Source organism: Oncorhynchus mykiss, chromosome 27 (genome assembly GCF_057628025.1).
Source record: "Oncorhynchus mykiss isolate SJ-2025 chromosome 27, ASM5762802v1, whole genome shotgun sequence".
NCBI lineage: Eukaryota > Metazoa > Chordata > Actinopteri > Salmoniformes > Salmonidae > Oncorhynchus > Oncorhynchus mykiss.
The window spans coordinates 28,265,498-28,292,642 of record NC_143048.1 but is presented as its reverse complement, the minus strand read 5'-3'; the positions used below and the strand labels follow the sequence as shown (position 1 = coordinate 28,292,642).

General features: G+C 45.9%; 1 protein-coding gene across 23 annotated transcripts in view; it reads left to right on the top strand.

Annotated features, from left to right (window-relative positions):
- The window catches only part of LOC110507883 (unconventional myosin-XVIIIa), a 168,947-nt gene extending 143,328 nt beyond the window's left edge, over window positions 1-25,619 (top strand). For 11 of the 23 annotated variants that reach the window (XM_090223785.1, XM_090223784.1, XM_090223788.1 and 8 more), the window contains 8 exons: window positions 423-506; window positions 7,751-7,888; window positions 8,796-8,981; window positions 9,215-9,354; window positions 10,240-10,284; window positions 19,123-19,242; window positions 20,403-21,914; window positions 23,202-25,619. In XM_090223785.1, the coding sequence (XP_090079911.1) occupies window positions 423-506; window positions 7,751-7,888; window positions 8,796-8,981; window positions 9,215-9,354; window positions 10,240-10,284; window positions 19,123-19,242; window positions 20,403-21,906 (2,217 nt within the window). In that variant the 3' untranslated portion in view covers window positions 21,907-21,914; window positions 23,202-25,619. Of the gene's footprint in view, window positions 1-422; window positions 507-7,750; window positions 7,889-8,795; window positions 8,982-9,214; window positions 9,355-10,239; window positions 10,285-19,122; window positions 19,243-20,402; window positions 21,929-23,201 lie in introns of all 23 variants that reach the window. The other 12 variants (XM_090223797.1, XM_090223799.1, XM_090223783.1 and 9 more) reach the window with 5 other exon arrangements.
- Window positions 25,620-27,145: the final 1,526 nt, after the last annotated feature.

The following is a 27,145-nucleotide window of genomic DNA, read 5'->3' as shown; positions in this document are numbered from 1 at the left end:
TAACACTGGTAGAAATATGAGTGATCAGCTTCCACTAGATTCAAATGAATGTATCCCGTCTAAAGTGAGAAAGCTGTTCCCCTGGGCTCGCTATGCTGAGCGCTTCATGTAGCAGAAAAAGCACTCATCTCTGATAAGTGATTTCACAATGAGATGTATTGATGTCTCCCCTCCCTGCTTGTGCGTTTAAAAATATGTCCCTGTGACATTGTCCCCATCAACATGTTTGTTTATGGTTGTTGATCAATCTGTTGTCTGTGTAGACCAAATGGATAAGAATATATCATGTTATACTGTGCTAATAAAGGAGACATCACGCAGTACACTGTAGAGATAAATGAGTGTTAAAGTAGCTAACCTGTGTGTGTGTGTGCGTGTGTGTGTGCGTGTGCGTGTGCGTGTGTGTGTGTGTGTGTGTGTAGTCAACTCAGAACCTAGCCCAGATCTCTGACCTACAAGCCCAGCTGGAGGAGGCCCTCAAGCAGAAGCAGGATGTCCAGGAGAAGGTACAGTTTACTGGGACATAGTTGTTTAGCCGGGGAGGGTATAGGATAGTCCTGTCTATTCCCTAATGCAGCACTTTGTCTGCACTTAGAACAACATAATGAGACTCATTGAGCAGGACTAGCTAGCTGACATAAGTCATCCGCCCCATGGAATTTAAATTCATCCACCCCTATCCCCTCTCTTTGCATGGCAGTCTTAACAAATTATTGACTTATAATCGATGTGTCATTTTGGAGAGATGTGTCTATCAGATTAACAGAATTGGTCAACTCCGTTTGACAGTTGAAGATGGAGAACGTCTGTCAGACTGTCGCGGTGCCCAGTCGGGTGTTCAACTTTAGTAGCCTCCAGCTTTAGCATATGCACCCTTCAGTCCTAGTGATTTCAGTCTAGTGCTGTGTAGTGTGGTCACAGTCTGTGGCTGTTCTTGTCAACATCAAATCAAGGTGACCCTGTATGGGATCAAGTCTGTAATACCTTTACCTCTCTGTCTGTTGCCCCTTAGTAGCACCCAGACATGGGACATTTGTGTTGTAGCATGACACTCACGTTGTGCCGCTCCAATCTGGAGATAACCATCAGAGACCCTGGGCTCGGAACAATTATCCCCGCTGTCGCTGAGGGAGAGGTTGGATCTAAGATCATCAGGCTAAGAGGGCCGTGTCCAAATCCCCCCCCCTTTTCTCTCACTCTCTCTTGCTCTCTGATGCCTAGTCAGTCATTATGGCAGTGAAGCTGTCATCTTATTGGTGCTCCCAGGGACTCCCTCATACAGGAGCTTGTAAAGGACAGTTTCTTTCACTTCATTTCACATCATAATAATAATTATATAGTCAGTATGTTTTAAAACTGTCAACTTTTCTTTCCTTAAAGATTACGGCCTATTTAAAGACTTGAGTTGGACTGGAGGGCATAAAGCTAGATGTTCTTTTATTGGTTTCAGATGAAACAAAGAGGCCTCGTCTGACCGCCCACGCATGTCCCAAAGTCAATATTCAGGAAATTGTTATTCCTAGCAAATAAACTCAAGCAAAAAAAGAAACGTCCCTTTTTCAGGATCAAAATAACTTCACAGATCTTCATTGTAAAGGGTTTAAACACTGTTTCCCATGCTTGTTCAATGAACCATAAATAATGAATGAACATGCACGGTCGTTAAGACACTAACAGCTTACAGATGGTAGGCAATTAAGATCACAGTTATGAAAACCTAGGACACTAAAAAAGCCTTTCTACTGACTCTGAAAAACAGCAAAAGAAAGATACCCAGGGTCCCTGCTCATCTGCGTGAACGTGCCTTAGGCATGCTGCAAAGAGGTATGAGAACTGCAGATTTGGCCAGGGCAATAAATTGCAATGTCCGTACTGTGAGACGCCTAAGACAGCGCTACAGGGAGACAGGACGGACAGCTGATCATCCTCACAGTGGCAGACCACGGGTAACAACACCTACACAGGATCGGTACATCCGAACATCACACCTGCGGGACAGGTACAGGATGGCAACAACAACTGCCCGAGTTACACCAGGAATGCATAATCGCTCCAACAGTGCTCAGACTGTCCGTAATAGGCTGAGAGAGGCTGGACTGAGGGCTTGTAGGCCTGTTGTAAGGCAGGTCTTCACCAGACATCACTGGCAACAACGTCGCTTATGGGCACAAACCCACCGTCGCTGGACCAGACAGGACTGGCAAAACGTGCTCTTCACTGACGAGTGCCAGTTTTGTCTCACCAGGGGTGACGGTTGGATTCGCGTTTATCATCGAAGGAATGAGCTTTACACCGAGGCCTGTACTCTGGAGCGGGATCGATTTGGAGGTGGAGGGTCCGTGGTACCCTTCCTGCAGGCTCATCCTGACATGACCCTCCAGCATGACAGTGCCACCAGCCATACTGCTCGTTCTGTGCGTGATTTCCTGCAAGACAGGAATGTCAGTGTTCTGCCATGGCCAGCGAAGAGCACGGATCTCAATCCCATTGAACACGTCTGGTGCCTGTTGGATCGGAGGGTGAGGTCTAGGGCCATTCCCCACAGAAATCTCTGGGAACTTGCAGGTGCCTTGGTGGAAGAGTGGGGTAACATCTCACGGCAATAACTGGCAAATCTGGTGCAGTCCATGAGGAGGAGATGCACTGCAGTACTTAATGCAGCTGGTGGCCACACCAGATGCTGACTGTTACCTTTGATTTTGACCCCCCCTTTGTTCAGGGACACATTATTCCATTTCTGTTAGTCACATGTCTATGGAACTTGTTCAGTTTATGTCTGTTGTTGAATCTTGTTAAGTTTGCTGAAAATTATTACCACAGTTAACAGTGAGAGGACGTTTCTTTTTTTGATGAGTTTAGTTTGTCTCCTTTGAAACAGCGGAGCAACTTTTAGAAATAATGAAAATTAATTCAGTCTGGTGCACGGCTCTATGCTTTGAATAATATAAATTAAATGAGATGTGAACAGCACCCAGTAGAGATGTTTTCAACTTTTCACTCGGGCAAGAACAATGACAAAGATGTGCATGGCTCATAGAGTAACCCTCAGGCCTAAGGCCCTGGTGTGGCTATAGAGAGTAGCCCTCAGGCCTAAGGCCCTGGTGTGGCTATAGAGAGTAGCCCTCAGGCCTAAGGCCCTGGTGTGGCTATAGAGAGTAGCCCTCAGGCCTAAGGCCCTGGTGTGGCTATAGAGAGTAGTCCTCAGGCCTAAGGCCCGGGTGTGGCTATAGAGAGTAGCCCTCAGGCCTAAGAACCTGGTGTAGCTATAGAGAGTAGCCTTCAAGCCTAAGGCCTTGGTGTGGCTATAGAGAGTAGCCCTCAGGCCTAAGGCCCTGGTGTGGATATAGAGAGTAGCCCTAAGGCCTTGGTGTGGCTATAGAGAGTAGCCCTCAGGCCTAAGGCCCTGGTGTGTCTATAGAGACTAGCCTTCAAGCCTAAGGCCTTGGTGTGGCTATAGAGAGTAGCCCTCAGGCCTAAGGCCCTGGTGTGGATATGGAGTAGCCCTAAGGCCTTGGTGTGGCTATAGAGAGTAGCCCTCAGGCCTAAGGCCCTGGTGTGTCTATAGAGACTAGCCTTCAAGCCTAAGGCCTTGGTGTGGCTATAGAGAGTAGCCCTCAGGCCTAAGGCCCTGGTGTGGATATGGAGTAGCCCTCAGGCCTAAGGCCCTGGTGTGGCTATAGAGAGTAGCCCTCAGGCCTAAGGCCTTGGTGTGGCTATAGAGAGTAGCCCTCAGGCCTAAGGCCCTGGTGTGGATATGGAGTAGCCCTCAGGCCTAAGGCCCTGGTGTGGCTATAGAGAGTAGCCCTCAGGTCTAAGGCCTTGGTGTGGCTATAGAGAGTAGCCCTCAGGCCTAAGGCCCTGGTGTGGATATGGAGTAGCCCTCAGGCCTAAGGCCCTGGTGTGGCTATAGAGAGTAGCCCTCAGGTCTAAGGCCTTGGTGTGGCTATAGAGAGTAGCCCTCAGGCCTAAGGCCCTGGTGTGGCTATAGAGAGTAGCCCTCAGGCCTAAGGCCCTGGTGTGGATATGGAGTAGCCCTCAGGCCTAAGGTATTGGTTGGCTGTAACACTGGTAGTGTTCTGAGAACATTAGCACTATTACTGTAGGCTGTTGCATTCATATATGATAACATAATATACGCTGAACAAAAATATAAATACAACATGTAAAGTGTTTGTCCCATGTTTCATGAGCTGACATAAAAGATCCCAGAAGTGTTCCATATGCACAAAAAGCTTATTTCTCTCAAATGTTGTGTACAAATTTGTTTACATCCCTGTTAGTGAGCATTTCTCCTTTGCCAAGATATTCCATCCACCTGACAGATGTGGCATATCAAGAAGCTGATAAAACAGCATGATCATTACACGGGTGCACCTTGTGCTGGGGACAATAAAAAGCCACAATAAAATGTTCAGTTTTGTCACACAACACAATGCCACAGATGTCTCAAGATTTGAGGGAGTGTGCAAATGACATGCTGACTGCAGGAATGTCCGCCAGAGCTGTTGCCAGAGAATGTAATGTTCATTTCTCTACCATTTCTCTACCAACGTTGTTTTTGAGAATTTGGCAGTACGTCCAACTGGCCATCAGCAAGAAGGCGCCGACAGACATGTCAGCTCTGCTTCTAGCTCCTAAGCAACTTTATAGTATTTTTTTGTGTGTGTGTTATTTCTTACATTATTAGCCCGGAACGTTTTTTTACATTACATACAGACGGAAATAACTTTTGGATATCAGAGCGGCGGTAACTCACCAGCATTACGACCAGAAATATGACTTTCCCGATTTGGATTCTTTGTTTGTACCCCACAGGGAAATCAAACTTATCCCAGAGGCTGCTCCAAGTTACCGCCGGCAGAGAAGAGGTGTTTGGAGTGGACTTCTAGTCATCCACCGCTTCCGAGTATATTACTTGCTAAATTCAGTCCCTGGACGGTAAAGCTCAGGGTGAGGATCTCCTTCAAGAGAGACATCCGGGACTGTAACATACTCTGTTTCACATAATTATGGCTCTCTCTGGGTATACTGTCCCCGTCCGTACATCCAGCTGGGTTCTCAGTTCATCGCGCAGTTCATCGCGCAGACAGGAATAAAGAACTCTCCGAGAAGAAGAAAGGCAGTGGTGTATGCTTCATGATTAACTACTCATGGTGTGATTGTGATAACGTACAGAAACTCAAGTCTGTTTGTTCACCCGACCTAGAATACCTCTCAATCAAATGTCGACCGTATTACCTTCAAAGATAATTTTCTTCAGTTATAGTCACAGCCTTCTCCCCCAAACCGATACCACGACGGCCCTGAAGGAACTACACTGGACTTTATACAAACTGGAAACCACATATCCTGAGGCTGCATTTATTGTAGCTGGCGAAACGCTACCAAATTTTTATCAACACATTGACTCTAGCACTCGCTTAGGAAAAACACTAGATCACTGCTACTTGCCTTTTTTCGAGATGCCTACAAGGCCTTCCCCCACCCTCCCTTAGCCAAAGCGTGTGCGAGCCAGGAGGCCTACAAAACTGACTCAGTTACACCAGCTCTGTCAGGAGGAATGGGCCAAAATTTACCCAATTTATTGTGGGAAGCTTGTGGAAGGCTCCCCAAAACATTTGACCCAAGTTAAGTTAAGTTAACAATTTAAAGGCAATGCTTCCAAATACTAATTGAGTGTATGTAAACTTCTGACACTGGTAATGTGATGAAAGAAATAAATGCTGAAATAAATAATTCTCTCTCTATTATTCTGACATTTCACATTCTTAAAATGAAGTGGTGATCCTAACTGACCTAAGACAGGGAATTTTTACGAGGATTAAATGTCAGTAATTGTGAAAAACTGAGTTTAAATCTATTTGGCTAAGGTGTATGTAAACTTCTGACTTCAACTGTATTTCAATTGACTGATTTCCTCATATGAATTGTAAATATTTTAAATTGTTACATCTTGCATTTTTTTAATACATTTTATATATACAGTTCACTTCGAATAGTATTCAGACCCCATTACTTTTCCCACATTTTGTTACGTTACAGACTTATTCAAAAATGTATTAAAAACATTTTTTATTCATCAATCTACACACAATACCCCACAATTAAGGTTTTAGAACATTTTTGAAAATGTATTACAAATTTTAAAAAACGTATTTACATAAATATTCAGACCCTTTGCTATGAGACTCGAAATTGAGCTCGGGTGCACCCTGCTTCAATTGATCATCCTTGAGATGTTTCTACAACTTGATTGGCGTCCACCTGAGGTATATTAAATTGATTGGACATGATTTGGAAAGGCACACACCTGTCTATATAAGGTCACACAGTTGACAGTGCATGTCAAAGCAAAAACCAAGCCATGAGGTCACAGGAATTGTCCGTAGAGCTCCGAGACAGGATTTTGTCGAGGCACCGATCTGGGAAAGGGTACCAACAAATGTCTGCAGCATTGAAAGTCCCCAAGAACACAGTGGCTTCCATCATTCTTAAATGGAAGAAGTTTGTAATCACCAAGACTCTTCCTAAAGCTGGCCAAACTGCGCAATCGGGGGATAAGGGCCCCTTGGTCAGGGAGGTGGCCAAGAACCCGATGGTCACTCTGACAGAGCTCCAGAGTTCCTCTTTGGAGATGGGAGCACCTTCGAGAAGGACAACCAACTCTGCAGCACTCCACCAATCAGGCCTTTGTGTGCATCCGAGTAGTGCAGTGGTCCAGATTTTGCCGGTGTAGGCCGTCATTGTAAATAATAATTTCTTCTTAACTGACTAGTTAAATAAAGGTTAAATAAAAAAACAATTATGATAGAGTGGCCAGACTGAAGCCAATCCTCAGTAAAAGGCACATGACATCTCACTTGAAGTTTGCAAAAAGGCACAAGAAGTACTCTCAGACCATGGGAAACAAGATTCTCTGGTCGGATGAAACCACGTTTGAACTCTTTGGGTTGAATGCCAAGCGTCCGGCCTGGCACCATCCCTATGGTGAAGCATGGTGGTGACAGCATCACGTTGTGGGGATGTTTTTCGGTGGCAGGGACTGGGAGACTAGTCAGGATCAAGGGAAAGATGAACAGAGCAAAGTACAGAGAAATCCTTGATGAAAACCTGCTCCAGAGCGCTCAGGACCTCCGACTCGGCAGAAGGTTCACCTTCCAACAGGACAATGACCCTAAGCACACAACCAAGACAACGCAGGAATGGCTTCTGGACAAGTCTCTGAATGTCCTTGAGTGGCCCGGACTTGAACCCAATTGAACATCTCTGGAGAGACCTGAAAATAGCAGTGCAGCAACACTCCCATCCAACCTGACAGAGCTTGAGAGGATCTGCAGAGAAGAATGGGAGAAACTCCCCAAGTACATGTGTGTCAAGCTTGTAGCGTCATACCCAAGAAGACTCAAGGCTGTAATTGTTGCCAAAAGTGCTTCAGCTAAATACTGAGTAAAGGGTCTGAATACTTCTGAAATATGAAAAAAATCTAAACCTATTTCTGCTTTGTCATTATGGGGTATTGTGTGTAGATTGATGAGAGAAAAATAACAATTGAATCCGTTTTAGAATAAGGCTGTAACGAAACAAAATGTGGAAAAAGTCAAGGGGTCTGAATACTTCCGAATGCACTGTAAATACAGTATACTGTATATACATAATATACTGTCATATCAGTTTATTGCTGCTACAGTATGTTGTTTATTCTAAAACTCTGCCTTGTGTGTATGTTCCTAATCGTGTATTTCACTCTTAGCTCTCGGCACTGCAAAGCCAGCTGGAGTTCCAGGAGACTTCTATGGTGGAGAAGTCTCTGGTCAGCAGGCAGGAGGCCAAGATCCGAGAGATGGAGACCAAGATGGAATTTGAGAAGACGCAGGTCAAACGCTTGGAGGTGAGAGCAGTCAGGGGGGCTGAGGGGCATTCTAGAGGAGGAGTGTTGGTTTTTGCCTGGCAGCCTACCCAGCGTGTGTGTATGGGGGGTGGAAGGTCATTGCTGAAGAATTGCCTAGGGGATGAATGGGCAACTTTTTGGGGAGCAAATGAAAACCATTTCCTCAAGACGATTGACTCCTACTACCTCTGTTATACCATGCAAGTTTTGTCCCCTCAGTGCTGGGTTCAGCCTCACATAACCTTCTTCTAGCTCGGACTGTTAGCATATCACAGTTAGTTAGAAAATCTGCTCTGTTCGTCATCGGACTAGCTCATATTCTATTCACTCCACAATATAATTTGTTATTCTGTCAGTTTCAAATTACATTCTGCGACAAACGTTTACGTGAAGGATAAAGGTTACTGTTCGCACACAGCCAGGGAACATTTTTAATCAATTTTCTGCCCCTCTGACAAATGCATCTTTGCTCATTTTGGCAACTTTAAGACGTAATTACCAGCAATGTGCAGACAGCCAGACACACTGCTTTAACTTGCTCAGATAATTCCTATCTTTCAATGTTCTGCACTGGCTGGAATAATAGAAAGAATGGCTAAGCATTGTTCAGCTTTGGGAAAGATGCATCCAGAGTTAGAAGGGCTTTTAAGGTCGTATTTAGCCATGTCTTTTTGCTACCCATGGCATTTTAAACCACTATTTAATTAGTAGGCCAAGTTTCTTGCCATTATTTGGGGAAATATCTCAAGGCAAGGAAGTGTAGTTTTTTTTTAAAATCCCCTTTTAGATATGGAGTATCTCTCATAGCTGCATGCATGATAAGGTCTCTGACCTGTGCCAGATACTGTATAGGCTGTCAGTGCAGTGGTTCTTCTAACACGGTCCCTGTCTGCTGTTGGTCATTCAGAGCCTGGTGGCCCGCCTGAAGGAGAACCTTGAGAAGCTAACAGAGGAGCGGGATCACCGCAGCACGAGCGAGACCCGGGAGAAGGAGCAGAACAAGCGGCTCCAGAGACAGATCAGAGATATCAAGGAGGAGATGGGAGAACTGGCCAAGAAGGAGGGAGAGGCCAGCCGCAAGAAACATGAGCTGGTAAGACCCAAAGTCACAAATGGGTCGAGGGGACTGGGACACTGTACAGACTGCCTTTTTAAAGTGGGGCACTTTGAAGATATTAAATAACGGCTGCAATTCCCATCAACCTTGCATTGTTCTGGAGTATTAGACATTCAGGGAAATGAGACTGACAAAGAGACTTCAGAAATGGTCTGATGTAGGTGTAATGCTGGGACCTTAGCTTAGATTTTCTCACTCTCTTCCAACAGGAAATGGATATTGAAAGCTTGGAGGCAGCCAATCAGAGCCTGCAGGCAGACCTTAAACTAGCCTTCAAGAGGATTGGTGACCTCCAGGCTGCCATCGAAGATGAGATGGAGAGTGACGACAACGAGGACCTCATCAACAGGTATAGTTGTCTATTTAGTGCCCGAACATTTACCTCATGTCCTCTCATGACAGCAAGTGTCAGCAAGTGAGCACGCACTCAGCATATAGAGTAGCTACTGTTGCACAGTTAAACTGTAGATAAACTTTGAAGCAGAGGGAGATGGAGAGAGAATGACCCAGTCAGGATGGATGTTCCATTGAAAGAGGCTTTGGATAAAGCGATCAGAGAACTCTCCCCAGACTCCGTCATTTCTTATTCACACACTCTGAAAGATTTATGACCTGAAAACTGCTGGGCTTAATTTTCGGGCATTTTTTAAATTGAAATATTACTCCTGTATTTGATGAGATAGGCGGCTAGCTAAAGCTACGTCAGTGAAATAGAGTTCTGTCTCCTCACGTTCCTTATTTATTTACTCGCTCTGTGCTCCCTCCAAGCCTGGTTTGTTTATGAGTGCAGTCCCGGGGAGAAGGCCTTTCTTCCCTCTCTTCCTCCCAGAAGTAAATAGCTCTGTGAGTCAGGTTTGAGTATACTGTGTACTCTTCTCCATGCGGTAACAGGATGTGGATCAGGATGATGTGGGGTGCAATAGGCAGCGGTTGAATCACTCCCACTGGGAGGAAATATTTTTAATAGAACCACATGGTCATCATCATAGAATTAGGGATTAAAATACTTAATAGGATCTCTATGGTCATCATCATCATCACCACCACATCAGCCATGATATCCACAATGATTTAGGATGTAGATCCTTCAACCATTATCCTATTCATCACGTTATTTTGGTTTACTTGGACTGTACCTACCAACTTCCTGTCTCACTTTTCTTTTGTTTGTTTTGTGTTTGTATTCTTTCTTTCTTTCTTTGTGTCTCTGTCTGTCATCCTTCATCATGACCAGTTTACAAGAAATGGTGACAAAGTATCAGAAAAGAAGGAACAAAACGTGAGGAACTTGAGCTCATGTCTGACATTGTGTGTTTTAACTGCTGTTTTGGAATAGTCTGTTGCCCTTCACTGGAAAAGATGCAATATCAAGCAGCAAATCTATTGTCAATGTTCAAGCCATCTCATATAAATTCAAGTTTAGGACTCATATGTCACTGAATAAGGACTGAACTATGGGATACCATTCAACGAACAAGCTCAGTGATACTGCATCGTTATTCCAGGGCTCAGCTATTCCCCCATAACCTAATTTGCTCCACTCTTCACTGCATGACGCCACATGCTGAACTGCATGAATGCCATTGACAACATGCTTTTCTAAACCAAGCATGAAACATCCCCTTCCCCAGAGTGTTTGTGTGGTTATTCATCCAGTAACCACTTCAACTGAGGGTAACACATAATACCTAACAGGTGTAGTAAGCATCCATAGCTGGGTAAGTGTGTTGCTGGTCAGTCCTTGTGGTGTCCCCCAGGGCTCAGTTCTTGGACCTCCGGGGTTCTGTCGCACACCACTATGCCTTGTTTGAACAGTGTTATGTGCCCAGCGGCCACCCCCTGCTCTCAGGGCCTACTGAATATTTCAGAGCCTTGCTCTGGGGTGGATGTGAGACGTGACTGTCTGCCTCTGACGACGGAAAGACGAAGGGTGTGTTCTTCATCAATCTTTCACACTCACTATATAATGCAGTACCCTCAAATGTCTTACAAAAAGCTATTTGCTAGTCTGGGAAGCAGCTCACACGTAGTGCTAACCTCTGGCTCTGGGCCATTTCAGTCCCATGTCAATGTTCCCTTACAGCAGTCACTGACGTTTCTGCTGTTAAACCCTTGTTAAGCAGTATTGTGTAAAGTGCTGCTTTTTGTTAAAGCAGAAAGGGTTCTGAATGTTAAAGGTAGACTCAGCAAAATGATGTAGATGACGTAGACGGTCATTTTCTGCAACAACAAAGAACGTTGAAGCGTTAAACTTCTCCGCTGTTTTGGTCCTGTCGACAGCATGTAGTAAACTCGTGCATATGCACAGACACTGTATGTGACTGTCTGAGAGCGAAGTCTTGCATCTCACATCTCATTATCTGTGGTGCTGCTCGTGGTAAAAGTCATTTCGCTACCTTTAATGACGGACTTGTACATTACAGTAGAGCAGGTATTCCCAAACCCCCAGGGGTACGCGCAATGCCGTCGGGGGTCCGCCAAATAAAAATGTGCATTTTATTCCTTTTTTTTTCCCTTCACATTTTCAAACAGTCCATTTATTTTCCAACGGGACAATTCATTTGGGGGAGTTTTCTCGCCTGAGTAGCATCGTTTCACTTACAAAAATACAATTTAAACTATCTCGTGTTCAGCGAAATAACAACACAATGTCAAATACAGGCAGCCTAGTCAAATAATTAACATCCAATCACATTAACTGTTACTCTCTCGTGGGAATTCCCATAACGGTCTGTATGTAGCCAAACGTAGCTGCTGCTCATGTTGATATCTGTACTGATGGCACAAATGCCATGACAAGGAGACATAGTGGAGTGGTAACGCGCGTGCAAGCAGTTGCTCCTGACGCCACTTGGGTACTGTCACGCCCTGACCATAGTTTACTTTGTATTTTCTATGTTTTGATTGGTCAGGGTGTGATCTGAGTGGGCATTCTATGTTTCATGTCTTGTTTGTCTATTTCTATGTTCAGCCTGATATGGTTCTCAGTCAGAGGCAGGTGTTCGTCATTGTCTCTGATTGGGAACCATATTTAGGTAGCCTGGGGTTCACTGTGTGTTTGTGGGTGATTGTTCCTGTCCTATGTGTCCCTGTGTTCACACTATATAGGCTGTTAGGGTTTCGTTACGTTTTGTTTTGTAGTATTGTATTGGAGATTCGTGTTTTCGTATTATTAATAAACATGGATCGTAAACCACACGCTGCATTTTGGTCCGACTCTCCTTCTCACCAAGAAAACCATTACAGAATCACCCACCACCAACGGACCAAGCAGCGTGTCAACAGGCAGCAGCAGCAGCGTAAAGAGGAATGGACATGGGAGGACGTTTTGGATGGCAAGGGCTGTTACACTTGGGAGGAGATACTGGCTGGAAGAGATCGCCTCCCATGGGAACAGGTGGAGGCACTTAGGAGAGCAGAGGCAGCCGGAGAGAGGAGCCGGCGATATGAGGGAACACGGCTGGCAAGGAAGCCCGAGAGGCAGCACCAAAAATTTCTTGGGGGGGGGCTAACAGGGAGTATGGCTACGCCAGGTAGGAGACCTGGGCAGACTCCCTGTGCTTACCGGGGGGCTAGAGAGACCGGACAGGCACCGTGTTATGCAGTGGTGCGCACGGTGTCTCCAGTGCGGGTGCATAGCCCGGTGCGGTATATTCCAGCTCCGCGTGTCGGCCGGGCTAGATTGAGCGTCGAGCCTAATGCCATGAAGCCGGCTCTACGCAGCTGGTCCCCAGTGCGTCTCCTTGGGCCGGTTTACATGGCACCAGCCTTGCGCTCGGTTTCTCCGGTTCGCCTGCATAGTCCAGTGCGGGCTATTCCACCTCGCCGCACTGGCAGGGCGACCGTGAGCATTCAACCAGGTAAGGTTGGGCAGGCTCGGTGCTCAAGAGCTCCAGTGCGCCTGCACGGTCCGGTTTTTCCAGTACCACCTCCACACCCCAGCCCTCCGGTAGCAGCTCCCCGCACCAGGCTTCATGTGCGTGTCCTCGGCCCAGTACCACCAGTGCCAGCACCACGCATCAGGCCTACAGTGCGCCTCGCCTGTCCAGCGCTGCCAGAGCCTCCCTTCTCTTCAGCGCTGTCGGAGTCTCCCGCCTGTTTAGCGCTGTTAGAGCCTGCCTTCTCTACAGCGCTGCCGGAGTCTCCCGCCTGTTCAGAACTGCCAGTTAGCATAGAGCTGCCAGTTAGCATAGAGCTGCCAGTTAGCATAGAGCTGCCAGTTAGCATAGAGCTGCCAGTTAGCAAGGAGCTGCCAGTTAGCAAGGAGCTGCCAGTCTGCAAGGAGCTGCCAGTCTGCAAGGAGCTGCCAGTCTGCATAGAGCTGCCAGTCTGCATGGAGCTGCCAGTCTGCAAGGAGCCGCCAGAGCTGCCAGTCTGCAGGATGCCGCCAAAGCTGCCAGTCTGCAAGGAGCCGCCAGAGCTGCCAGTCTGCAAGGAGCCGCCAGAGCTGCCAGTTAGCATGGAGCAGCCAGGGCCGCCAGTCAGCATGGAGCAGCCAGGGCCGCCAGTCAGCATGGAGCAGCCAGGGCCGCCAGTCAGCATGGAGCAGCCAGGGCCGCCAGTCAGCATGGAGCAGCCAGTCAGCATGGAGCAGCCAGTCAGCATGGAGCAGCCAGAGCAGCCAGTCAGCATGGAGCAGCCAGAGCTGCCAGTCAGCATGGAGCAGCCAGTCAGCATGGAGCAGCCAGAGCTGCCAGTCAGCATGGAGCAGCCAGTCAGCATGGAGCAGCCAGAGCTACCAGTCATCATGGAGCAGCCAGAGCAGTCTGCCAGCATGGAGCAGCCAGAGCAGCCAGTCTGTGTCGACCAGTCTCTTCCAGATCTGCCAGTCGTCCAGACTCTTCCAGATCTGCCAGTCGTCCAGACTCTTCCAGATCTGCCAGTCGACCAGACTCTTCCAGATCTGCCAGTCGACCAGACTCTTCCAGATCTGCCCGTCGTCCAGACTCTTCCAGATCTGCCAGTCGTCCAGACTCTTCCAGATCTGCCAGTCGTCCAGACTCTTCCAGATCTGCCAGTCGTCCAGACTCTTCCAGATCTGCCAGTCGTCCAGACTCTTCCAGATCTGCCAGTCGACCAGACTCTTCCAGATCTGCCAGTCGACCAGACTCTTCCAGATCTGCCAGTCGACCAGACTCTTCCAGATCTGCCAGTCGACCAGACTCTTCCAGATCTGCCAGTCGGCCAGATTCTCCCAGATCTGCCAGTCGGCCAGATTCTCCCAGATCTGCCAGTCGGCCAGATTCTCCCAGATCTGCCAGTCGGCCAGATTCTCCCAGATCTGCCAGTCGGCCAGATTCTCCCAGATCTGCCAGTCGTCCAGATTCTCCCAGATCCGCCAGTCAGCCAGGATCTTCCGGATCCGCCAGTCAGCCAGGATCTTCCAGAACCGCCAGCCAGCCAGGATCTGCCGGATCTAACCACCTGCCTGAGCTTCTTCTCAGTGCTGAGCTTCTTCTCAGTGCTGAGCTTCCTCTCAGGGCTGAGCTACCCATCTGTCCCGAGTTACCTCTGTCCCGAGCTGTCCCTCTGTCCCATGTTATCATTGTGGTGGGTAACCTATTTAGGGACGTTTAGGAGGGGGATTAAAACTGTCATGGAGTGGGGTCCACGTCCAGCGCCAGAGCCGCCACCGCGGACAGATGCCCACCCAGACCCTCCCCTATAGGTTCAGGTTTTGCGGCCGGAGTCCGCACCTTGGGGGGGGGGGTACTGTCACGCCCTGACCATAGTTTACTTTGTATTTTCTATGTTTTGATTGGTCAGGGTGTGATCTGAGTGGGCATTCTATGTTTCATGTCTTGTTTGTCTATTTCTATGTTCAGCCTGATATGGTTCTCAGTCAGAGGCAGGTGTTCGTCATTGTCTCTGATTGGGAACCATATTTAGGTAGCCTGGGGTTCACTGTGTGTTTGTGGGTGATTGTTCCTGTCCTATGTGTCCCTGTGTTCACACTATATAGGCTGTTAGGGTTTCGTTACGTTTTGTTTTGTAGTATTGTATTGGAGATTCGTGTTTTCGTATTATTAATAAACATGGATCGTAAACCACACGCTGCATTTTGGTCCGACTCTCCTTCTCATAAAGAAAACCGTTACAGGTACACTGAGAGGCTCTTGCTGCCAAGGGAATGCCTGGCAGCTTGAAAGGTGTTTTGGACATTACAGTGAAAATTGTTAACTTTGTTAAAGCATGGCCCCTGAACTCGTGTATTTTCTGCAATATACAATGAGATGGGCAGCGACCATGTGACGCTTTTACAACATACAGAAGTGCGCTGGTCATCAAGGAGCAAAGAATTGACACGTTTTTTTTATTGTAAGAGACAAGCTTAAAGTTTTCATTACTGACCATCATTTTCACTTCCCTGACCACTTGCATGACGACGAGTTTCTCACACGACTAGCCTATATGGGTGATGTTATTTCTCGTCTGAATGATTTGAATCGAGGATTACCCAAACTCTTCGCAACTATATTCAATGTGCGGGACAAAATTGAGGCTATGATTAAGAAGTTAGAGCTCTTCTCTGTCTGCATTAACAAGGACAACACACAGGTCTTTCCATCATTGTATGATGTTTTGTGAACTTTTTTTTGTGTTTTGTGTACTTTCCCCAAACGGATGACGCAAACTGGATTCATGCTTTCATGCCCTGCCTCCAGTCCACTTACCGATATCTGAACAAGAGAGCCTCATCAAAATTGCAACAAGCGGTTCTGTGAAAATTGAGTTGAATCAGAAGCCACTGCCAGATTTCTGGATTGGGCTGCACTCAGAGTATCCTGCCTTGGCAAATCGTGCTGTTAAGACTCGGATGTCCTTTGCAACCACGTACCTATGTGAGAGTGGATTCTCGACCCTCACTAGGATGAAAACTAAATACAGGCACAGACTGTGTGTGGAAAATTATTTAAGACTGAGACTCTCTCCAATACAACCCAACATTCCAGAGTTATGTGCATCCTTTCAAGCAAACCCTTCTCATTAACCTGTGGTGAATTATTCACAATTTTCGATTAACAAAATGTTTTATATGTAAGATGGTTAAATAAAGGGCAGAATTATTGTTGATTATTATATTATTATTTGTACCCTGTTCCTCTAAGAGCTCTTTGTCACTTCCCACGAGCCGGGTTGTAACAAAAACTCACACTCGTTCTTATGTTTAATAAATGTATTGTATAGTGTGTGTGGCAGGCTTACAATGATGGCAAATAACAACATTTGAGAGTGTGCTGACCCTGGTGCTAGAGGGGGTACGCAGCTGGAGGTTGAATGTTTGAAGGGGTACGGGACTATAAAAAGTTTAGGAACCACTGCGGTAGAGAATACAGTGTTGGGAAGTTCATGTAACTTCTTTCCAGGGTTTTTGATATTGAATCATAATAACCATGTACTTTGTTTTTTAGCACTAGGCAGTAATAGTAATATGGCATTAATAGCTACTGATTTGATACATGTTTTGTTTGGATGGGCACGTTTAGATGGGCACGTTTAGATGGGCACGTTTAGATGGGCACGTTTAGATGGGCACGTTTAGATGGGCACGTTTAGATGGGCACACTTAGATGGGCACGTTTAGATGGGCACACTTAGATGGGCACGTTTAGATGGGCACGCACACAATACATAGAAGTAATTGGAGACTATTGATTGACACAGAATTGAGTTATTTCAACATGCTATGCTTTAATTTCTGTTTTCAAATAGATTGGAGATGTAATCCATGTCTGTCGTTGTTTGATCACGAAACAGGCGGCAAGTCATTTTAGACTAAATGAACAACATCAGGATGAAATCATTTTCCTGTCGCTTTAACAAAACAAACCTGCGTCACAATCTCCCCTTTTTAATCTGGCATTGGAGATCACAGCAATTCTCCCAGCATATGTGTCTTAATAGGTTTTGAACAGATGTGTATGCCTGGCTGGCTGGGTTGAACCCCCATAGGGAGCTGCTGTCTAGGCTGAGCTGCCTAATAAAAGCCCCAATATTGTGGGAATCAACACCCAGGGACACCAAGGAGGAGCAGGGCGGAGGAAGCAGAAGAGTGTCCATAGGAGCTAATGATGAATGTAATAGTGTGTAACAGAGATGTACAACCACTGGAGGCAGATTGTCACAGACAATTAATGTCTCCCTCCACACACTGTGTTTGTTTGCCTCCCCTGGGCTCTCGGCACGGCTTAACTAATGGTATGGCGGTCAAAGATATAAATTGTGTGTGACACCATGTGTGAAGTGCTCGATTACAAAGGGTCCGTCATCCCGTCGGTTTGTTTTGGCCCCGGCCTGGGAAGGGAAGGCCTCTGATCTGAATGCATCACCTCCATTTACCCACTGGCTCCTCCTTGGACAAAATGCACAAGGGGAAAGAGAAGCACATCCTTCAAGTCGTGGATAGGTCTCCCCCCAAAAAACATTTGAATCTCAACAGGATTGTACTTGTATAAATGAATAAAAAAATGAGTGCTTAAGGAAATTCTCTCCATGAAGTAATGGAATTATGACTATTTTGTAGAGAGGGTTTCGACATTGATTTTGCATAATGATAGCTAATGTAATTTTGCCCTGGGGAACTCAAGCGATGTCATCAAGGTCAAGAGAAAAAAATACCAGCCTTTTTTTCTTTCTTCAAAGCAACATCAGTGCTCTTAGTATTCCTGGAGCGGCTATAGTTATTTTAAGCAGTATGTTGCCAGATAAGTGAACGGATAAAAGACAAATCTTAAGAGGCTGGTCTGGTGTTGACTCGCAAAGCCCAACAAACACACAAATCCACGTGTTTGTTTTTTTTCTCTGAGGAGACGAGAAGAGTAAACAGCTGTGGAATTGTCTGCTCCGGTTAGCTAACATTAGCTCCTTTTTCCCAGGGCTCCTTCACTCTTTGTTTACTCCCCTTATTGACAAGGCCTCTGTGCCATAGACAGCCAGCCGCTCACTCACAATAACAATTCTCACTGACGTTCCCCACATTGCAGGCCATGCCTGGCCTATTAGACAAAGTTGATTACAGCCTCCCTCCTAGAGAAATGCTTTTATCTCGACTCCCAACCCTTCCCTTCTTAACACTACCATCTTAGTGCCTAGTATTTGAAGTTATTGTACAGTTTTAAACAGAGTGGGCTAGTTATGACCAAACCCATAATTAAATAGTTTCTTCAGCGATCAGGGGAGACTCTTGTATCTCTGCCTCATAATGATTTTAATTGTAGCTACTGTATGTGGTTGTGGGCCAGATTACGTGCTGAAAAACTGATTTGCCTAGTTAAATACAATAAAAATAAAGTGTTGAAAATCTATTTTCTTTCTCTACTCCACAGCAAGACAATAGGTTTTTAAAAGCAGATGTGGGTATTTTGACCCCTCACCCCCAGGCCATGTCTCAGTTTTATTATTAGGCTGTAACACCTTCAGCACCACATGAGTGTTGGGCTCTGACGGCACTTAATGAGTGTCATGCTCTTTTCAACCGTGTCAAATTTCTAACAACCCTCCATTTCTCCTCACGCTTCGCAGTAGGCTGTCGACGGCGTAATGATAATTTAGAGAGAAAACAGCTCAACAACCGAGCTGTGCATCAAATCATTTTGTCAAGAGCTCAACTGCAATTTTGTGAGACTGTGGAGGGAATAGATAAGTGAGAGCGATGAAAGTGAAAATCTCTCCATTTTGTGCCCACTCTCTTCAGTTTCCACTTAGTCCCATTCCTGGTCTCTCTCCTTGTGCTCTGTCTTAACTCGAGTGGCTTTGGATCAGAGTGAATGGAGTTTAGCCCTCTTTGGGCGACACACTGTGCCCCATTTCCAACTAACCACAGGGCCACAGTGATAACCAGTGTAGGGGGGGGTGTTTCCTAGGTCTTCTAGGATCTAGTGCATGTGGTTTTCTGCGGTCTTCTCTTCCAAAGTAATAGATGTGGTCCTCCTCGGGTTCCTCAGTAACACAATATAGAATCTTTCTCTCCCTGTCGTTTTCTCTCTTCCCTCCATCATTCTCTCCTCAACTTCACTCCATCTCTCTCACCCCTCCCTCCCTCTCCTCCTCTTTATACCTTTTCTCTACTCCTCTCTTCTCCCACTGACGTTGTGTTTTGTCCCTCCCCTCCACACAGTGAGGGAGACTCATCTGACTCGGAGGTGGAAGACCGTGTGGACGGGGTCAAGTCCTGGCTGTCCAAAAACAAAGGCTCGACCAAGAACCTCTCAGATGACGGCAGCCTCAAGAGCTCCAGGTCAGTATGGCACCCCCTTCCCCATGGGTCCTATCTTCACCACTGCCAAACACGCACATGCGCACATTCCCCCTGCTTACAAAGCAGACCAAATTGGTTTTAGTATCCAGTCACCCCCTATCAGGATTTTACGTGGTCCAGCCTAGCACTTAGCCTCCAATGCAGATAAAACAATTGGAAGGGAACACTTGGCTAGATATAGGGGGGGTGTTATTATTATTATTATTATTATTATTATTACTGGTGTTTCCTTTATCCTCTTTGTCTTTTATTGTCACTGCCTTGATGACAGCCGCCTCCCTGGCAGATGTATCGACATGCCCGGATGCCAGCTGGCATGCATACCTACACCCCCTCTCCCCCTCACCTCCTCTCTCCCGTTCTCCCCTCTCCCTGAGATTAATGGATGTATCTGCCAGCTGATAGCTTCGATTGCCCTAGATTTGTCTCCTTACCAGAATATTTAACTGTCCCACCCCCCACCCCCCCCTCAGCTGCTCACAACTTTGAACAACTTTTAAAGAGTTTTTAAATCTCTCTTAACTGTGTGTCTCCACGGTCACCCTCCCTTTCTTCAGAAGAGCTCAGTTCCTTGATCCCAGCTCTGTGTGTTGGTTAAGACGTGCACACACACACACACAATTGGAAAATGTGTGTCCAGCACCCTTGCTGAATCACTCAACATATTTCACCACAATGAGATGCTTGACTAGAATTCTGTGTAACATTTACATACAACAAATTCAAATGCATACCCCCATACTAAACTATTTAAATACCGAGACTTTGATTTTGCATAAAGGAGTTGATTAGGACAAGACAGCACATGTTGTTTGAGGGTTTTTCTCCAGTCAGTACATGTCTTGTTTTTGTTGTGTCCATCTTGCGTTGTGAATCCAAACAGGCATTCTCTACCCCACAATAATTTGAATCATTGTTCTATCTACTTGTCTTTACTTTCTTCCTGCTGATTTCAATCTGTTGCTCATCCAATTCCTGTTTTAAGTATCATTCATCTCTCTCCTTTTAAGTATGTAATTCCATCTATCATTCTTTCTCTTCCTCCTCTTCCACTTCCTCTATGTACATCAACGTTTCTCTGTCCTGCCACTCCTCCCTCTCTCTCTCTCTCCTTCTTCCTGCCTCCATCCTCTGTCTAGATTTGCCGTAAACGTAGACGCAGAGGAAGGGAAAGAGGGTAAGGAATGGAAAGAGGGCAAAGAGAAAGCGGTAGATCAGAGCAGGCCGGTGTCTGTGATGAGTTCCCTGAGCTACAGGAAGCGCTCCAACATCAATGACTCCATCGGAGGTAAAGGGGACGACAGCTCCCTCTTCAGTTCCCTCAAGAATGACCAGGAGTCCCAGGAGTCTATCTCCTCCTTCCGTAAGGCCAAGCCCAAAGGCTCCTTACCCCAGGATGACTCCTACTCAGTCAGCTCCAGCTCCTGGAGGAAGTCCCAGACTGGGAACGATGATGGCCGTGGCTCGGTTATCTCCCAGGCCTACACTGAAGCCACCAGCAGGGCTAGGAAGGGCATGGACAGCCGCTGGGGAGATTTCGACAAAGAGTCCACCGTGTCCTCCATGGTCCCCAGCCGGGCCTCCGTCGCTACCACGTGCCGTGGCCTGAGCCCAGACGACACCATTCCCAGTCCCCTGAGCCGCCGCAGCAGCACCTCTCTCAGTCGCCGTTCTGGGGGCAGGAGCCCTGGCAGTGTGAGCTGTGCTGACTCACGCATATCTGACTTCCGCAGCTGCCGCCTGAGCGAGTTTGATGACATGGAGGACAGGCACAGCGTGGCCCTCACTGAGCGCTCCTCGGCCTACAGCTCTCACTCCTCCACGGGACGCAGCCTGTCCATGCCCCCGCCACACGCCCGCTCCTCCTACAGAGATGATGACGAGCTCCCTGACACCTCGGACGTCAAGCCGGCCACCGTCGGCCACCGCAACTACCTGGACCCCGACCTGGAGAAGGCCATCAACGAGGTGCTGAACTTCAAACCCATCAAGTTCAAACGCACCAGCCTGGAAGACTCAGAGGCCGAGGCAGGGAGGAAAGAGGATGATACAGAGGATGACAGGAAGGGTGTGCTTAGTGTCAGGGGGGTGGACAGCGGGCGCAGCACCAGCAGTCTGAGACGGTCCGCGTCAGCTGTGGACTGTAGGAGGTCCTCGAGCAGCATGAGCAGCCACAGTCGCAGCCACAGTCGCAGCCACAGTCGCAGCCACAGCCGCAGCAACAGTCGCAGCAACAGCCGCAGCCACAGTCGCAACAGCGGCAAGAAGAGCCAAGGTAAGAAGAAGAAGAAGAGGAGGGGCCACGTCTCCGAGTCAGACAGCTCCAATGATGACTGCCGCAGCAGGAAGGGCAGCTCCAAGAAGAAGGACAAGAAGTCCAAAAAGGAGTCTTCTTCCTCATCCTCAGATTCAGAGTCTGACTCAGAGTCTGGCTCCAGTTCAGGTGCCTCTACCGTCTCCTACAAAAGCACCAACAGCGTGAAAAGAGCCCCTGGCCGCCAGGCCTCTAGCCCAGAGGGGGAGAGGGAGGCGGGGACGCCTTCTGAGGGGCAGCCCCCTCCTAACAAGAAGGAGGAGAAGAATAGGAAGAAGAAAGTGGACAACCTGATGATGAAATATCTGTACAGACCGGACAGTGACTGAGGCTGGCAGTAGGTGTTGCCTGGTGTGTACTGTGTCTACTGCATGGTGTGATGATGCCAACCACAGAGAGAGTTTCCTCAGTCAATCCTCTTCTGCTGAGTCTCACATTCAGCAGGACCCCCACCCCCCTCCTTTATAATCTAACCCAGTCACCTTTTGAAAACATCAGCTGTGTTATGAATGATACATCACTTTGACTTATTATTTACTTATTCCTGTTAGGGCTTCAAACTTCACTTGGTTCATCTTAAGACATTTTTGTTTTTTAATTACACTCCATCCCTAAATACTAATTGAAGTAGTTGAGGTCCTTAATTCACAGGAGCTCATCCGAAAGCAATTACAGTTTACATCTCTTCAATGGCAGTTGTGACATTGCTTTGCACTGCTGTAATTCCGTTATGGTATTTTGGGGGGAAAGATAGAGAGAGAAGGGTATGAGCGTGTTGTGGATGCATTACAATGTCGATTAGCCTAGTAGCAGGGATGTTAGAGCCTAGGAAAAGGCTAAGCTCACGTGGCTGTACCCATAGTGCTGCTGGCTAGTTCTCCACCCAAGTGTCAGCCTGATTTATGGCACCGGAAATAAGAAAATACCAGGTGTCGTCAATTACGACGGCCACCATAGATTTCCCCCTCCAACCCCCTAAACTCTGGCAGTAATTAGACCCACTGCATCGATTTACACAAGCAGCAAGTACATTTAAGATGCACGATTGACAGTAATTAACCCTAGGTTTGCATAATTTAACTGGGCTTGAATGTTAAATCAGGTTGAAACACGCAGTAGCAGTAGGCAGGTAGAATATCTAAAGACAGAGAGAGGGTACGTCAGAGTTGCTCTACTGACGATTCATACGGAAGATTTGCTCTATTGTTTAGAAGTCATTAGAGTGAAAAAAGGTTCACTGGTATTTTCTTCTTTAAACTGAATGGTATTTGATTGTTCTACACTTGCGAGGCCAGGCAGTGCACGGTAGGTGTGCCATTGTTCTGTTTTTGGAGAGGAAGCCACAGTGCATAGCAGATTCATTCAACCACAAACCAGAACCATACTCCCATCACATGCTCTCTGTGGAATAAGTGTACTTTTTTTGTGTCTAAAAATGTAGTTTTATAACTAGAGCTATGGTAGTATGCATCCGTCCATGTGTTTGTGCACATTTAGTTGGTTGAAGCACAATATGTGTAACATTACATAAAAGATAAGAACATTTGATCAATGTTTGGTAATGATCATGCTCCACTGTGTAACTATCCTCAGGACCTGTCATTGATTCTTTCTCTCCCTCCAGTCCTCCTAGCCGAAGACGGTTCTGCTTTGACAAATCCGACGAAGAAGAGGAAGAAAAAAAAGAAGGTGGTGTGTCCCGAGGGTCCTACCGCTCCAGAAACACACGGGGCAGCTACCTGAACAACAGTGACAGCGAAGACAAGCCCTCTGAGACAACATAGTTCACACACCAGCCAACAAACCCTGCATGTTGAGAGGGCCCCTGTGGTGCTGTCATCACACACAACCACTCTACTGTTCTTCTAACCCTGCAACATGGCAATGATACTATACACTATCATTATTATTCTACTGTTACAAAGCAGCTTGCATTGCTAAGGTCAAGAGAAGTACGTCAGTGTACAGTACACAACACTAATGGTTTCTCTCACTCTCCACTGGGCCAACCATCTCTTAGTGTATTTCACCAGTCACATGTGACAATGTCTCCATCTTGGATCTGGCCCCTCCAGTTGAACAGCACCTCCATTAATAATTTCTTGTCTCTGCTGGCTGCATGAGGACAGATGCTGCTTGGCTGGCGCCATCGTCTCCTACTTCCTAGACTCTGTCATCGTCATCATGGTTGTAACTGAGCCAAAGAACTAGCTATGTTCCCTTGTGTTTTATTTCTGCATCGGGGGACCAGAAAGAAAAAAAATCTAACAAAAAAAGACGGAGGAAATAAGTACCAAAAAAGCCTTTGTTGCCAGTAGGTGTACACTGTGTTATTGCTTATCAAGTAGATGTGTACACTGTGTTATTGCTTATCAAGTAGACGTGTACACTGTGTTATTGCTTATCAAGTAGATGTGTACACTGTGTTATTGCTTATCAAGTAGATGTGTACACTGTGTTATTGCTTATCAAGTAGATGTGTACACTGTGTTATTGCTTATCTGAGTCCTGGTAAAAAGACCAGAGTTTATTTTTGGGAGAAGTGCCGCTGATATACAGTACATAGGGTCCTCTACAGCTGTGCTTAGATTCTGGCTGCAGCGCCGCGCCACCCCCCTGAAAGAAGACACTTTCATCGGCTCATCTGCTTGTTTTAGCAGGAGAATAATGCTTCCTAACAGGAAGACAACAGAAGAGAGCTGCTGCGCCAAACTGCTTCGTGATGAAGGTTTTGCCCTTCTCTTCTTTTTTCCATCTTTTTGTTTTGATGTTTGAAAGAAGATCATTTGTTTTCGAGAGTCCTGCCATCAAGAAAATGAATTTCCAGGAGGTTGGAGCGTAGCATACCCTATGAAATGCCTTGCCTTTTATTTCAACTTGAATTGAACTAAGTACTTTGCAGAAATGCTTTTGGGGTGAGAGTCTTTGACTCAGCTGTTTTTCTTTCTTCCCTCTGTCGTTGTGGTTGTTGTTGTTCTCGTGCTTTTCACTTTTTTTTTTTCTCTCCATTTGACGTTTGCTTTCCAAAGGGAACGATAATGAACACCATGCTTTATGGTGGTTTGCCTTTAGTTTATATCTCCTTCAACACCCACATGTTTTCTTTTTCTGATAAACCATACTGGATTACACATGGTGAGGATTTGGGTTCTTCAACGCGCATGTTAAATCCTCCTGTGTTGCATCACCACTCTGTAAACGGGATATAATGCATTCAAATCCTTTTCAGTGTCTCTGAAGCCTATTTGTCATGTAGGATTCATCAGTATTCTGTCCTGAACCAATGCTACTGTTCATAACAGAGCAGCAGTTTAACCAGGAAGATATTAAAGACCCATGCTTTTACGGTTGCTTGGTGTTACATTGAACCCTTCGGCTGTCTCTTTAGTATTTATGAATTAGCGTTAATGAATTGAGCAGGCCTGCCAAAATGTGTATTATCCAACTGTACAAGGCAAGTGGGGCTGAAAGGATTTTGTTGATACTTTGCGTGAAGGGAGAAGTTTGGTGCGTTTGTATTATACATGCTTTTTAAAGACACACCTATCACCTTTTCCCTCAATGCCAGGGTGTCCCCAACTCGGTCTTGGGGCCTGCCAGGGTGCACGTTTTGGTTTTTGCCCTAGCGCTACACAGCTGATTCAAATAATCAAAGCTTGATGATGAGTTGGTTATTTGAATCAGCTGTGTAGTGCTAGGGGGAAAACCAAAGCGTGCACCCGGGGTGGGGGGGGACAGGACCAAGTTGGGGAAACCCTGCTCTATGCAGTCAACATGAGTTTTAAAAGAAATTGTAAACTGTTTTATGATCTTGTTTTATGATACTCTTAAACCATGTAAACACCAGGCAAAACAAAGAGATGAGCCAACATAACATTGCTGACTGTACACATTAATATTTATATAAATATCTGTACTGATTCATGCTAGCTTTCAAAATAGTATATTTTTATTTTCGTTATTGAACAAAATGACCACTTATTATGAGTAATTTTGCATTACAGTTTAATATATTGTAAATAAATGATGACTCAGACTGTAATTTTATTTTCTCTGTGGGTTTTTGTTTGACATTTTCTGCATTGGTGTTTCAGCCTCCAAGCTCCTATCTGTCTTTTCAGACTTAAATATGCACATTAGAAAATAGTCTCCCACTTAACATTTCTGGAGGGCATACTGTGGTATTTTTTTAAATGAAAGGCAAATAAAAATAAATTCTGTTCTCTGATGCATCCACTGTTTTCTACAGATTTGAGAAATGTCAACAGTATCACTGACCCTGACTCTGAGGCCTTTCAAATCAGGAACACAAGTTCAATTGGCTTTGGCCTTTATCTTGTTTCCAAAGAAATCTTTTCCCTCTCTTGTGTATGTTTTGATGGCAAATGATTATCAGAGCAAGGAGAAATGGATTACGAAGCATAGTGCTTTCTTCATCATCTTCAACACAACAGCTATTAGCAGGGACACTTTGATTACTGTGTGGGAGACGCCACAACCACCACGGTAAATGCCATCAGTTTCCACCATTATGTTAGCATTCTACGTACTGTACGCAAGGTGCAACTGATAGTCGAGTACTGAACTGAACAAATGGAAGCCCATTGTACTTATATGTACTTAATTACAATTACTGTATGTACCAAAACATTAAGGTTCCTTGGTTAGTCTTTGACAATCATCACCTTCCTATGTAACTGGAGGCACGGTGCAGCAGATAGCCAATTACTGCTAACGCCGAAGAACAAAAGGGTAGACGCCCATTGTAGCATTACATTACTGTATGTCCCAACAGATAACCATTGACAGAAATCATCATCTCCCTTTCCACCATTATCAAATACGACAGCCATGCCCACATTGCCAAGGTGACCTTTTAATCCTGCACCTTCCAAATACCATTGTTCAGAATCAATACATATTCTCTACAACAGGGATACTGCACTCTAGTTCCTAAAGTAGCCACTCAATCACGGTCTCTCTCATTGTAGTTGACTGTGTTTGAAAAGTGGTCGCACAATGTCCAGCACTAAAATATGATACAACTCTAGTATAATGTACTGTACTTTTCATTCACACACATAATTGTCTTTGAAATTATGCAATACACAGCACACAAGACATAACTCTCCATGGACCTATATAGGGGAACACTATAACTGTGAAGAATGTCAATGAGCAATATTTTTATGATGGGCCTTATTCTATCGTAGCACTGTCATATAATTGTCTGGTCTTTGAGAATTGCTGACAAGATAGAAATTGTTCTGGAAAATGCTAGAAGGACAATGGATTTACATTTGGGGAGGAGCAATATCTCATCTGTCAAGCGCTCAATATTCAATCTCATATTTTGATTTGGGCGTAGATTGTGCCATGCATTGTACCCCTCATTTAACTCTGTGGCTCCTCTCCTGCTGTGATCAGAAATACAGCCATTAGAGGTTCTGTTCCAGGAAAGATACGAGGACAAAATGACAAAGTATCCAATTCTATCTCATGTTAATGAGTTTAAAGACTGGGCGACAGGTCTGCTTTGTTTTTGTATAAAAGGTATAGGGCACTTAG